This window comes from Carettochelys insculpta, chromosome 12 (genome assembly GCF_033958435.1).
Source record: "Carettochelys insculpta isolate YL-2023 chromosome 12, ASM3395843v1, whole genome shotgun sequence".
NCBI lineage: Eukaryota > Metazoa > Chordata > Testudines > Carettochelyidae > Carettochelys > Carettochelys insculpta.
This window is the reverse complement of record NC_134148.1, coordinates 18,017,893-18,033,332: the sequence shown is the minus strand read 5'-3', so window position 1 is coordinate 18,033,332 and position 15,440 is coordinate 18,017,893. Positions and strand designations below refer to the sequence as shown.

Here is a 15,440-nt window from a genome sequence, read left to right as displayed (position 1 = left end):
CAGACAAATATTAAAGAGATCGATATTGCCTAAGAAAGAGGGAGCATGCATATTGCCTGACAATAGAGAATAGTGAATGTCTGCTAGGGTGGGGGGATGGAGGGAGGGAGAGGATGCAGAGACAAGTAGGAATGCAGGTCTGATACCAGAAAGGGGCATAGAAGGCGTCCTCCCTTCACAGAGAAATTTGTACTGAAATGTCTACAATGTCAGAGCGATCCTTTGAGCAAGCCAATATGTATGTCTAAGTGTGGCTGTCCTCCAAGAAGTGACTAAAACAAACACTGTTGTCTTGCAATGATGTCCAGATTAAGAGTGCTTCATGTACAAATTAAAGGGGCCTTTTTGGGGAGGACAGGCACTCCAAAGTACCTGCGGCTACACGCATGCTGACACTTCGAAGTTGCCATGGTGGAGAATTTGCCTAATGAAGTGCTGCATATTCACGACAGCACTTCATTAGTAACGTCCCATCGCCCTGATTACCATGCTGGGGGCAAGTATAGACCCAGCCAAAGATGGGTTTTGCAACTAGCACCACGTAAGATCAGCCTGTTTTTTTTGACTTCTTGTACAATTATCATCCATTGTAAAGATTTTGGAAACTGTATTCTGTCCTCAGTGACACCTGGGCCACTCCATTGTAGGCTCACACAACTGGTTGGAGCTTGGTACACAATTCTGACGATGCATTGCATGTAGCTCCTTGTTTAAACTTCGTTAGCTCTTTGCAGCTAAAAGCGGTAAAAAGCAATAAACTTAGTACTGGCACTAGAGGGAACCAGATGTGACTCCGAATACACAAGAAACAGCTCTACTGAGTAAAAGAAATACCTTTTTAATATACTTTTCAGAAAACCTTTTTAATACCAACAAATTCTATTATATACATCATTGCAGAAATCCTGACTACACACAGATGGAGACAAAAAGGCTGAACAAGGTCTGAAGAAGTGGGTCTGTCCCACGAAAGCTCATCATCTAATAAATTATTCTGTTAGTCTTTAAAGTGCTACTGGCCTGCTTTTTTGTTTTGATAGTATGTAGACTAGTATGGCTCTCTGTTACTATTCACAGATGGAGACAGTGTACTTTCCGTCTCTGATACTCCGGGGAAGTTCTACAAGTTGCCAGAGCATAACAAGGCTATAGGTTCAAAGGACTCCAATTGTTTTCCTTTCCCTGGTGTTTGTTATATTACCCAAGACAAAAGAAAGGCTTCAGTGTCTGAGAAGCAAGTCTTCAAAGTGCTACTTGACTGCTTTTCTAGCACAGAATGTGCAGACAGCTATCCCACATCCAGCCAAACTACATGTTACTGAAGACAGTAATCTTATTCGTTTTGGGACAAAGAGTCAGTCCTGCAGTTGCTACGGTAAATTTAAGCAGACAAGGCTGCAAACAACTGCTGATGAGATGAGAACCTGGAAGCACAAGATAAGATAAAGGTATCTGCCCTCAATTACACCCAGGCAACCCCCAGTGATTTCAATTGTTTCAGTCAATGCGATTGCCTGGGTGTAACTATGGTCTGAACTTGGCCTAGAATCTTAAAGTATTGAGTTACAACTTCACGAGACAGCCCAGGTTCAGAGCAGACAAACAGAGATTACCAAGCTATTAAGTTGCTGCTTGTGTAAATATATTATGAGGTGGTAGTTTTGGTTGTGTTGAACAAGTTACACCAGGTGTGAGGGGAATTATTTTTCCCACTTACAACAGCACCCTGCGAAAATAATACTAAAATGTCATGCTCCATACTTGCAAATTTAGCTCCTGGTATGCGCCTGATGGTGACAACAATAGTTAGTGCTCATTCAGTGTGCATGGGCAAACATTACACATACGTACTGGGCAAGGTATAAAGTGCATTAGCTACACGGGCAAAGTTTAATTAATATGACAGCTTCTGTGGATGTAGTTATTTTCAAGCACAAAGATGAAAATTTGTCCCAGGGTATCACCACATAGTTAGCAAAGACAGAATTTAGTACTCTCTGCCCCTGTCAAGTCCAGTTCTCGCTCAGACATACACATGTAGCCATGTTAGTCTGTAGCTTCACAAGCAACAAGCAGTCCTGCAGCATCTCAGTGATTAACGCATTTATTAGGTCATGAGTTTTCGTGGATAAAACCCACTTCCTCAGATGGAAAGAAAAGGGAAGTGGGTCACATTTTCAAGGCGCTGATCTCCTTTTTGAGCCTACAAAACTTGTGCCCAGTCACTAAAGGGACACCAGCTGACTGAGCACAAAATCTGAGTGAAAACTGTACCTGCAGAAAGATACGTCGGTACCACAGCAATATTGGGAACTTTTCATTACACATCTAAGCTGTGTCATTCACTAGGTCTTGCCAGGTGCAATTTCTCAGCTATTTCCTCTGCAAAGTCTGAATGAGGTAGCTGTGGAGCACAATTGTTTTACTCATCCTCTTCTAGTTCTGGTCCCATCAGCTATTCCATTACCCCAGCATGGTCATATCGTGAGCTGCTTCAGTTCCATTTTATCAGTTCTTCCCAGATTAAATACATTAAATAAAGGTCAACATAGGAGCCGGGGCAGGCTAGGATGTACCTCAAGGAAATAAAACTAGTCAAGTTTGAAAACAATTAAAAAAGGTATTTAGCTGGGTTTTTGGTTTTGGTTTTTTTTGTGTGTGCACATAAAGCAGATGGAACCACAGAATTGGTCGTCTGCCTCTCAAAATGCAATGCTAGAACCTATACCGTTGCTTTCTAAAACAACCACCCTATATTTAAAATATCCTGACAACCATAAAACTTTGACACCACCACATAATGTGTTGTTTGCACACATCCTGTAAGCACCAGCTGCACCTGGGTGTATGATGCAGGTGGAAATAGACAGGACAGGTCAAAGGCTTTTTGCTTATCTAGTAATGTCACTGGAGGTGTGGTTTGTTTTTGGCAAAAGCCCTAAATGTATATGAGGCATATCAGCCTGTGAGGTGGGAGAGGGGAATATGTGTGTGGCTCACAGAGGGTGTGGGGCTCCTGCTGAGGGTAACTTAGGTGACCGGGTGACACCTCTGTACTGCAGACAAAGAGGGAGGTGGACCCTGAGGGTTTTGAATTGGAACTGGGAGTTGGAAAGCAGTTAGCCTGGGCTGGGAGACAGAGAGCGAAGCAAAGGAGGGGGCAAGGCCCCGACTCACGGGGGGAGGGGAAGGCCCTCAGGGCCTCCTCTCCCCAAAATGGATTGGACTGGCTGTCTCTGATTGCTCTCCTGACACCTCTGTACAATGCTGTGCCCCTGTTGGCTAGTAAACCCACTGTTCTCCTACTGAGTGAGAGCCACTTCTGCCTGTGGATGGGGTGCAGAGCTTGGGGACCCCTGAACCCCACGACAGCTGGTGGCAGAGGTGGGATATACTACACCCCGTGGATGGAGCATCTGGCAGTAAGTGACTGGGGCACAGGAGGAAGAAGGGGCGCCAGCCATGGGGACTCCTCAGCCCCATGACAGCCTAAATGTGCTTTTGTTTTGGTAAACTGTATCAGCTGGAAGAAGCTGGAAGAAACACGTTTTTGCTGATGAAAACTACACCTACACTGGGGTGGGTTTGCTTGATAGCTGTACCAACAAACTTTTTGTAGTTAAGAGGATACCTAAGGCAAAGTAGACTGTTATTGCTGCTCTGTAAAAAAATGTTTTTCACACTCACAATGTGCTCTTCTACAAAACATATTTATATGCATTCAGAGAAACAGCGTTGGCAAGGCCATTTGCAGTGCAGCCAGCTGGTGGCTCACAATAACATTACAACAGTGAAGGATGGGAGGTGACTAACCAACGGGGGCACACAGACTAAGTTGGAATCACTTTTAAGCAACGATAAGAAAGTGACCATGCGTGAGTAGGGTGACTATCTGCCTGTGTTTAATAAGGAACATTGATAATATTACTTGTAGTTGAGCAAGGCCAATGGCAATCAAAAGTACGCAGGACGAACGTTCAAGTGACTCATAATGACTGAGCCCCTTTTAAAAAGAAATAGTGCATAGCTGGAGTCCTTTTAGTTTCCTTCGTATCGTGTGTGTTTGCATGAGGAGAGGTGAGACACACTCCTGTATACCCCTCTCACACGAGAGCAGGGGGAGGCGACTGACCTGACCCAATCCTCTGTGCCCAGTGCTCTCCACCCTCCATCCCTGGCTGGGTCCCTGGTACAGACCTACCTCTCCTGGTACCTAGTTCACTCTCTTCTCAAGGCAACATAGGGGGAACATGCAAGGTCACAAGCCTACCCTTCCCAGGTTTCTGTGAAGGTTCACAAGAGAATATGACCAGCAGCAGCCTTACATCTCTGGGGAGGAGACAAGGGCTTCCAGCCACAGAGGGGTGGAGGTGGGGCGTACGCATGAGACGGGGGCTTGGCTCATGTCTTTGCAGAGGTCAGCTCTTCCCCCCGCTGACACCCTGTGGCTAGAAGCAGCTTGTCCCTTCCTGCCCACAGAAAGACATAACACCTCCAAGCTGCTGCTAGCAACCAACACAACCCAGCCAACTCGTCACCCCTGGCTTCAGCAGGGGCAGTAAGGGGTTAAGCCCTACAGATGCATTATGCACCAGGGCCCAGGGAACCTGACTGCCAGGTCTTCAGTGAACCCAATCACAGAGGTGGCGATTTCAAAGGCACAACGTGACTTTCATGGGGAGCTGTGCGTCTAACTACTTATTGTGATATTCATCGTCTTCCCTACTGGTTTAATGTGGGGCTTAAGCACATGCCTAAAGCTAAGCCTAAGCTCTAGTACTTTGCTGGCTCAGGGTGGACTTGATTATATCTATATGATTTGTTGAATTGGGGCCTTGATGAGAACTAGTGTAAAATGGAAATTCATTATTCTTGTTTGAATGCAATCATGTGACCGGATTGAAAACTCGTTTTAATGAGGAGCCATGTGAAGAAATCAGAGACTGTGAAGCACTCAGATGAGTGTTTCCATGTGTCCACCCATCCCAGAACAGAGGGGAAGAGGCCATGATCCCAGCCACTGACTGCAGGGCTGCACTTCCAGCCACCTGGCAGCACTTCCTCCCTCAGCTTGAACACCACAAACGAGCTGTTTGTGGTGCTCCAGAAGGGAAGGAAAATTGCTAAGCATGGGGCCCCTGGCTTTCTTCATGAGCACTGCATCCCAGGAGCACTCAGCCATGCCAGGCCACAGATGTTGCTGGACAAGGGATGCCTGGATTAGAGGTTCACCTTTTTAGTTTTTCAACATGCTTGCAGAGGGAAACAGAACTTGCTCCTTCTTGTCTCCTTCCAAACTAGACCCACAGTATAATTAATCCTGGCCTTTAATTCTTGTTTCTGACCTTTGCTTATGTAACCCTGGAGTTCTCACTTGTTCCAACCTCTTCTCTATTCTGTCCTGTCCACTAACATGCCTGGACGCCTGGTATTTTAAATATTTTTACATGATATTCTAGCAACTTATATTTTTGTACATAATGCTGTTTTGAGATTAGATAAGCATAAAATCTAAGAAGAGTGTTCTTTTACATGTGGCTTGCACAGTTTGAGTTTCAAAACTAAACTACATGCTAAAAGACTGTTGGGATGTATTTCACAATTTTCTTACTGTTTGTACTAACCTCTTGGAACTGAAATCTTACCAGACAGAATGATCTTCCCCATTTAGCATCCAGCCCTGAAATGGACTCATTCATTTTGGGAACTGGACTTCAGAAAGGGCAGCAGTAAAAGGGTTTCATCCAAAAGAAAAGTCAAAATAAGAATATAAATGTGAACATGTTTCCCACAATAAACCAAGCTGAATTCTGGAAAGGTGGTACACCCACTGGTGTGTTTCTTTCCTCTGATGCTCAGCTCTAAGGCTCTTGTACAGGATTTGCACTGGGGTGAATTTCACCAACAGAGCTCAAAAGCATTTTCACAGGAGAGCCCTTCCAAAGTCTATGGACAGTAAACTCTTTCATATCCAGCATTCTATCATCCAGAAATCTCAAACAACTGGCATTTTAACCATAAGTAAATTTTAGTTGTTTTCTACATGTACTGTATAGTGAAATTAAACACAACTAAATACAACAAATACAGTGTAAGTTTACAGTGTACAATACTGCTGTTATTGGTAAATAAAGCACTCTGAACACATTTTTGTTTATTAATATCTAATTTTTTTTTGGAGTTATGTGTTGCTAGGTATACTTCTCTGTTACCCAGAATATTTGGATATCCAGCAACCTCCTGGTCCCAGGGCTGCCAGATATGAAAAAGTTTACTGTGCACTTGAGAAGCAGAGTTTGGAAGCAAGAGTTAGGTCTGTTGCCTTTTAATGAAGCAAGAAGAGAAATGTAACATTGTCAGGGCACTTTGTCTCCCAACATAGAAGTTCACTTTTATTCCACGAACACCAGATCTCTCTCTGTTATAATCTAGGACACTGGTGGGGGGTAAAATTCTTACCCAGAGGAAGCCATGCTTTTGGCCAGTGAACTGAGGGAGATGAAAGACCAATGCCCAGCATAATGGAAGCACTTGCTGTCCACATGCCATCAATTTCAAACCCACGCATTTCTTCACTAGCACGGTGCCCAGCGATTAAGGCCGCAAGCAGGAGTTATTTACAGTCCAGTCAGATCTCATTTACAGCCTGGTGTCAGCATGCTCACGTTTTCCCCTTCCTTTCTGAACTACAGGCACTCGGATGTGCGTGTGTTGCCCAACACGTCCTGAGCCGAGGGGCCCTGGGTGGGGCCATAACAGTATACATTGGATTTGCAATGGCAGTCACCATGGCAGTATATGTATCCGGGGGCGTGTCAGGTAAGTCACTATTTCATGAAGCATTCGTACCACAGCTTTCACAGGTTTATATATAGTTCAGCTTCATGGTACTCTTATCAGCTGCACATTCAGAAACTCCAAAGTACTGCCTGCCTCAAAGTAGCAGAGGACAGATCAGAGCTGCCATTAACCACATCCCTCTCCGTCTTTCCTTTGTCAATATTTAATAAATTCAGTCACCTGTTCTCGTTCTGGAATGAAACATGTAGCCTTAAGGCCACTAGGGATCCAGGTCCCTACAAATAAATGCTTTTCACCGGGTCAGGAACCAGCCTAGCTATGGAGAGGGGGCTCCCTGGACAGCATCAGGTAAGAGACAGTGAAAGCTGCTAGAGCCCAGGAATATTCAAGTATCAGGTGTAGGTGTGTTATTCATGTTACTCTGTATTCACAAACACAACAAGAAGTCCTATGGCACCTTATAGATAATTAAATTATTAATTAAACAGATTAACCCTAGGGTATGTTTATACTCACAGGCAGCTTTGTCATGCCACAATCAGTCTTCAGGAGACTGATTTTGCTGCGTCAGTGAAGACACAGCAAAATTGATCTCTCTGGGCTCAACCAATCGACCCTGGTACTCCACACTGCTGTGTGGAGTAAGGGACTCGGCATGAGCCCAAAGAGCCCTGGTCTACACCAGGGAACACAGTCGATCCAGATACATCCATTCTAGCTATATGCTAATAGCATGGCTAGAATTGCATATCAGGGATTGGCTTTGATCTCTAGTGTAGACCAGTCCTCCAACCACTGACAAAGAGGGGCAGATCAGCTTAGCAAAAAGCATGTAAGTTTAGCTGCTTTAGGAGGCATTGCTGTTTGTTTTCTATGCTCTCCCAGACAATACATTGAGATAACTGACAGAAATCTTTCCAGATTCAGACAGATAAGTGCCTCAGTGTATTGTGAAACAGCCAAATCTCATTACCTCCACTGAGACAGATAGCTAGGGCTCAATAGTACCACCACACAAGCTTAATTTGGTAGTACAGTGTGTCTGGATGCTATTCTAATCTGAGCAAAGTAACTCCAGCTGTTGCATGTGATGCAGGTGGGGCTAGGTTCAGTCTTCCAAAGCAGCACTGTGAAAATAACCTGGAAAGCACGTCACATTTTTGTACCTTTAAAGGATATTCAGCTGGACTAGTCTAAAATAGATGGGGCTGAACTGTGGCAAAGCAAAGTGGTTGCAAAAGCAGCACAGTTGTGCTTTCTGTGCCATTCCTCTGAAAAGGGATTTTACAAGCAGCACATTTTCTCCAGGAAAGAGCAGATTTGTCAATTGGATGTGACAACCCTACCTCTCATTATGTGTATATGTTACAGAATATCTGTTTCCACAAAGCCTCATTTATAAGCTCTCTGGCTCACTGGAACCCTGCATTCCCAGGGCATCCTTTCCATTGCTGCTTTAGAAAATTCTAACTCCATGGATGCTATGAGCTTTATTCTATGGTGCCTTTATACTAAGATACTGGTTTGAACCAGGATGTGAATTTTCTGGGTCATTACAGGGGCTCTTTTGCATACTTGGCTAAATCTAATTCCTGACCCTCCCCCTCCCCTCGATTTACTCACCTTGATAATTTTTTCTGATTTGTCAACCTTGATTACTATTTTTAGTTCTCTGTGCCTTAAATATTGAGTCTGTTCTGGTCTGGCTATGATCTGAAGAAGTGGGTCTGGCCCACAAAAGCTTATCACCTAATAAATTATTTTGTTAGTCTTTGAAGTGTTACTTGACTGCTTTTCTGTTTTGATAGTATATAGACTAGCACAGCTTTCTCTGCGATATAAGTTGTTTCACACATACACCATTGAAACTTTGAGGAACATGATGTAAAAAATCCTTGCACTTAAGTCATTATGTTAAGAAAATGAAAAATTAGCATGCCCTCTCAGCATCCTTTGCGACTCTCCTCTGTATACACACATTGCACATAGGATAAAAATGATTTAAAAACGTACTGTGGGTTAGGATCATTTCTTTCAATGTTGCTGAAATGATATAAATGTATGGTATGTGAGTGGTACATTAGGGTTTAAATGGTCACAAAAGCAAAATTTATGCTCTTACAGTCCCTATCCCCCTCTATTTACATTATTTCTTACAGAGGAAAATTCCTCATTACATGTTGTTTCACTTTAAGTTGCAACTTTACGATCCCTACCTCTGATGTGCATTGAGAGCCACCTGTATATCACTTTTTCATCTCAATGCATTCCTGAATGTGGTGTTACCTGGCACTTGCTACTTGGCACAGTCTAGCAAAATCCAAGTTTGTCATATATCCATTTTAGAATATCTTTAAGCCTACTTCCTAATGTAACCAGAGATATATGTTTTTTAAGCATCTGTTTTTCAGCCAACATGAGGTTTACAAAGGCATTTACACTTTTCACTATCTGTTACTTTTTCCCTATGTGGATGAAAAGGTGTTGGAAGAAGTAAATAATACATGACCTAATGCACACTACCATTCAGATTTTGATAATGAAGTTGTTACAGTTAACTCAAGTACTGGAGAAATCTTGTCCTTCCTAAATACCTAGGTGCTTACAGGGTCCCTGTCACAAATACATTTGAGCGCTTCCCAACTTAAGTGACTGGTGCTGTAGTGGGGCAGGAGGGGGTGCGGAAAGGGCCACCCAGAGGAACAGTGAGGGGCCATGGGTGGGCACCTCATCTAACAATTCAATTTTGGTGGGAGCACAAGGGGGCAGTGCACCTCCTAAGTGCTAGCATGAATCACCTCGGCTTCCCAAATATTTAAAAAAAGATCCCTCTGCTTACACAATCACTACAGCAGCACCCAGGCCATACCTCTCCTGAACTCCTGTGGTGTGGGGTGAGGGCGTGTCTGTTCTCCACTGAGGAGTGAAGGTGAGCCTGTTCACTGGTGAGCCTCAGATTCCACATAGACGAGCAGTTGGAGGTAATTCTACTTCATTCCAGGGAAGACTCAGGTCCATCTAGCCCCATGATCGAAGAGGGGAGCATAAGGATGGCTTAGTATCACCTTTTCCAGAGTTTGGCTCAGACATATCCAAGTATCCAGGTCAGGATTTGCAGTGTGACAAATCAATGTTACTTCTTAATCTCAATAAATGCTTAGTGAACAGAAAGAATAGCCATTAATGTTCTACTGGCACCTTACCCCATAACAATACTGCGAAGAGCGAGAGGCAGCAAAATAACCATTCACCAAGAAAACCTATGCACATGGTCTAGAGTCCAGAAGTGCTCACATTTACACAACCCCCCACCTCCTCCTTTTACTCTGTTATTGTTATCATAAGTATTGTTTTGTGATTTATTTCTCAGGTGGTCATATAAACCCAGCTGTTTCATTAGCTATGTGTGCAACTGGACGGTTGAAATGGACCAAGTTACCTTTTTATATATTAGCACAATTCTTGGGCGCATTTGTTGGAGCAGCGGCTGTCTTTGGGGTTTATTATGGTGAGTACATAGTAGACACACCTATTGGACTTGCTAGAAGTAAGGAAACTGCTGAGGATCCAATGCTTCAGTGGGTTCCATGGAGGCACAGAGGTATGCCACATGCTGCTCATTGTAGGAGGGGGCCCTCTGTCACAAAAAAGGAAGGAAGAACTAAGGGGAGGGCTCTGACCTCTCAAGTATTTGACAACTTTGCTGACACTGATGTTTCGGAAAACAGAAAAGGTCCTGAACTTCAGAAAAATTACTCATTCTTGGGAAATTAAACACTAAGAATATGCACGTCCCACAAAGCTTTTTAATGATATAATTCTTAGCATGTTTATAGGGCTTCTCCTCCTCCTCAGAGGACTTTAGAAATATTAGAAGACAGATCCAGTCGCTCTTATGTAAGTAATATGGAAGTTGTTCACTGAAGCTGCAGATTGGAAGATCAAGGCTCACACAACCTCTTTGGGGTAGGTATTGATCCTATTAATAGCTGGAAACTGAGGCAGAGGGGGTTAAGTGGTCACTTGTTAAAGTCATGAGTGCAGGAATTTCTGACTTCCCACTCTGGGCCATGCTTCTCTCTATGACATGCTGTGGCACGAGAGGAAAATAAACACTAGACTTGTATATTAAAAGTCCTCCCTGGCTAGATAAATCAAACAAGATTTGGTCATTTCTGTAACTACTGCGTCTTGTTGGAAAGCACTCACCCCATGCTTCTGTAGTCCCACTCTAACAATCAAGGATGGGAAAGGTCAATATCTTTGTGTGTTTGTATTTCACAAATGCTCCCTTTCTTTGTTTTATGCTACCTTCTCCTAGGACCTTGGATTATAGGAACTCTCTTTTCTCCAGTTTCCCTTGGCCCTCCTTTATTCTTTCCTCTTTTGTGCTTGTTCAGTCCCTCCAACCATATATGCTCCTCCCATTATACTCTTGCTTGTGGTTCCTAAAGCCAGGATAACATTTTCAAAGTGGCTTAGAAGCATGTGTCTCATTTAGGCACTTAGGAGCCAAAACCTTTATGAACGTCAATGGGTGTTAAGTGCTTTTTATAATTTTACCCTACAGAAACTGCCTGTGCTATTTTCTTTCTTCACCAAGGATGTCCCAGAGAGGGTATTTCACACAACAGGTTTCTGTTGTAATCTGACTGATGTACATAGAGAATTTTAAAAGCAATATACAATTAGACAAAAGCAGGGCACCATTAAAAAGCTTTCCCCTCTTTTATTAGAAGGTATCTGTGATGGAATCACTGAAAAGAAGGGGACCCAAAGCAGGAAAGCCAGTCAAGGGTTTACACTAAAGTTATTCAGAGTTAACTAATCCCAACCTTACACAAAGCTAGAAAGAAAAACCAAACAAAAACAAAAAAACCACCATGGGGCATACATGGCAGTTTTTTCTCCCTCAATCTCTCTCTTTTTTTTTTTTTTATTAAACAAAAAGGGGAGACCTGAGCACTCTTGCCTCTGAAAGCCGAAGCCCGCAATACATACCAGTGACTTTCATTATGAAAAAGGCAAAGCTATTTCTACACTCACATAGCACCACCTGAAGGCAAGAGTGTGGTAGAAAGGGCAATGCTTAGTCTGTTTTCTTTGTTTTTCCTAGGTTCACTGGTGCTTGTGGGTGGGTGACCTCTTCCTTCCTCCTTGTCAGGGTGCTAAGGTGGCAAGTTGTTTTTAGGTAATTAACACATTATGTACTCACAGGCAGAAAGTTAAGTTATGAACCCCTCACCCATCATATGAGTAGCGAAGGGGGCTGATTGACTGAAAGAAAAAGGGAGGTGGAACAAAGGGATGATTAATGCAGGTTTCCATGGCCTAAAAGCCTAGCCAAGGTTAGAGCCAATTCTAGTAAGAGCTCACTCCAAGTTAGGATTTGGGCAGGATATCTGATCTTTAGAACCAGAAATGTGTTACCTTAAATTTTGCAAGTCATATTACAGGAAGCTTTATGTTGCAATATTTCCTTTTGATATATATACACATAATATATTCTTATTTCTTTCTGTCATAATCAGTTTCCCCCACGATACCACACTGCAGCTGTAGCATGGCAATAAGGTATTCTCTTCTCAGGTCAAGACTTTCAAAACTGAGAAGGAGTTTAGGACGTCTGGCTTCAGACACCTTAAAGCAGACCTGACTTTGACAAGAAGAGTGCTTAGCACATCGTGATAATCAGGTCCCTGTAAGGTGTCTCAGGTTTGGAACCCATTAAGAGTACTAGTCCAGGGGTGGCCAACAAGTGGCCCACAGGCCAGAATCTGGCCCACAAAAACCTTAACTGGCCTGCGAAGCCTTTTTCCACAGCAGGGGTGCCATTTTACCCAAGCTAGCCAAAGTGAGTGTGGGACACTGAGTGTAGTCAGGCTGCAGCAGGAGCCAGCAACCTGCGGCTCTTTAAGTAGCCACTTGCAGCTCTCTGCACTACCACAGCTGAAACAGTGGAACTAAATTTAATTGGTTTAATGGCCAGAAGGGCAGTGGGAGGGATCTGGCCTTTAAACCAATTAAATTTAGTTCCATTATTTCAGCACTGCAGGGCAGGGAGCCACCTGTGCTGCAGGTGGGGAAGTGAACATGGGAGCAGGGCAGGGAGCCGCGCAGCCATGCTGAGAAGGAGCTGGCAGCCACAGAGGAGCAGTGGCAGCATGCAGAGCTCATCCTCTCAGGCAGGTTATTCCTGAAGATGGAAAAGCAGGTTTGGGGCTGAGAGGGGTTAAGCCTGGGAGATGCGGGGGAGGCGGGTTTGGGGCTATTTTGCATTTGCCCCCGGAACACGTAAAAAATTGCCAGGTGGCACCTGATGCAAAAAGGTTGGCCACTCCTGTACTAGTCACTTCTGAAAATCTTGGCCATACTGAAGATGGAGGCTACAAGTGGTAATACCATATATATGGACAAAAAGATAAGAAAGAACTAACTGTATTCTGTCTGCTATTTGATAGGAAAAGTAGGTTGGGTGAGGAGGAAAATAAGACAGCCATTTCTTTTAGGCCAGGGGGGACTACAATTTGGGAAAGGAATGCAACTCTGACGACACTGGTAAACGCTAAATAAGAGTAGAGAAACCAAGGGTAATAAGGCACCTGAATTCAAGCACTAACTCCCATTTCCTTCCAAGGAGCTGAGATTTTTGTCTGGGGAATGGTCATATTTGACAGAAGTGACTCACTCTCTCCAGACAAGTAGACGTTCAGGTATCAGAAGAAATATCTGGAAGGTGGTTGAAGTAAAGCCTTCACACAGAACTGAGACTTCAAGCTCTTTTGGGACCAGAGACCACTCAGGAGTGTTCCTTCACTATAACAAGGAACTACATAATGTAGTATAATGCAGACAGTAATATGGCATTATTCCCTGGCTGCTGGTAACCTGAGTGGTTTTACAACAGTAAAATCAGAATGCTGCTGCTATCTTGGATCTCTCAAGATGTTATATCAGGTCTAGAATCATTTTGGAGAGCAATAGAATAGCGTTCAAGACCGGGAAACTTTTGTTGAGGGGTGGGCAATCAGAAAGGAGGAATGCGTGAGAATTGATTGGAACGATGAAACATAAGAGACAAGAGATATGCTGCTGTGCCTGAATGCACAAGAAGAGAAACGAGACACCAAGGAGGTGGTCTTATCACTCCACAGCCATTATTATAAACATGGCCCCACAGCCAAATAAAATAGTATCTTTCTAATGAAAATGTGATGTGCAATTCCCACTGTATGTAATGTTGATAAGCAAGCATAACCAGGCAATGGCTATGTTTTCTGTAGATGCATTCATGAACTACAGTGGTGGACAGCTTATAGTTACAGGATCTAATGCAACTGCCCATATTTTTGCAACTTATCCAGCTCCACATCTGTCCCTGATAAGTGGATTTGCAGATCAAGTAAGTACACAGAAAAAAAAAAAGACAAAAATAAAAACAAAAAACCCAGTCTTGTTACATTTGTTGTCTTGATTGTAGAAACAAAATGTTGAAAACACAAAATTGGCCAATATAAAAAACTATTAAAATTCTAATAACTGTGCCCAAGTTTAGGATTTTGGTCACTCCCTGTTATGCATCATATTAATGACAAACACATTATTGTCTAGTGAGAAAATATCATTCAGATGGCAAGCAAAACTCTTTAAAATTGCTCTTTCTGGCTGCAAGAGCCATGCTAAGCCCCAGATAACAGCTACTCCTATCAGCATAGCCTTTGGAATTCTTTTAATCTTGTATATTTTTGAATTATTGGGACAAAAACTCTGCTGATGCAAGTCTGCACAGTTCCACCGTCTCCAGTGGAGAACACCAGTTTATACTGATTAGATGTTCTGGCTTATTTGGTAAACATAAGTAGCACAGTTTACCCCTCTAAAATCCCAATAATTTATTTGTTACTTTGGGCTCCCTCAGATGCCTTTTCACCCACCCCCCACTCAACACAAATTTGTGATGATTAAAGAAAATTTTAGAAGATCCACCACACTCTCCATCTTTCTCCTCCTCTTCCAACACCTTCACGGTATCCTCATTCAATGAGAGTGAAATTTCCTCTTTTTGTCTTCTCCAGCACTGCAGAAAAATTCTTATCTCATCATGTGTGTAATGACTAGAGATGTCAGAAAGATGGAAATTCCATTTGGTGTAGGATTTTGAAATTTTGAAAACGGCTTCATTTCAAACCTGTGCAAAACCTGAACTTTTCAAAATCATCTGAAAAATTTTTTTTTTTTAAAACTGATCCATATTGATCAATATTTTGCAACACTTCACATTTTATTACTATACCAAATATTCAAAATGAAAAGTCATTTCAAAATAAATGACAAGTGTGTCATTCCTAAAATGTCAACAATGGACATTTTGAGACTGTCAGAACTTTCCCCTTCCATTCCTCCCCTCTCCCCGGCCCAGTGTTTTTTCCAAGACAACTTTTTGGGAGGCAATCGACTCAAATTCGCAAAGTGTTTTGCTTTTGTCAGAACTGTTTTTCTCTGAAAGAAAACTATTTTGTCAGAATTATTGCATGCAACTCTACTTAAAATTGTGTATAAGTCATATGCACAAAGGGCCCAATTTAAGATTGTTCAGGCAATGAAAATTCTGACATTTCTGAACTTTTGAGTGCTTAACT

General features: G+C 42.9%; 1 protein-coding gene across 1 annotated transcript in view; it reads left to right on the top strand.

Moving 5' to 3' along the window:
- Positions 1–15,440, top strand: part of AQP9 (aquaporin 9) — a 43,538-nt gene that overhangs the window by 14,123 nt on the left and 13,975 nt on the right. Inside the window, exons 2-4 of the mRNA XM_075006738.1 lie at positions 6,693–6,819; positions 10,172–10,309; positions 14,085–14,203. Coding sequence (XP_074862839.1) covers positions 6,693–6,819; positions 10,172–10,309; positions 14,085–14,203 — 384 coding nt within the window. The remainder of the gene's footprint in view (positions 1–6,692; positions 6,820–10,171; positions 10,310–14,084; positions 14,204–15,440) is intronic.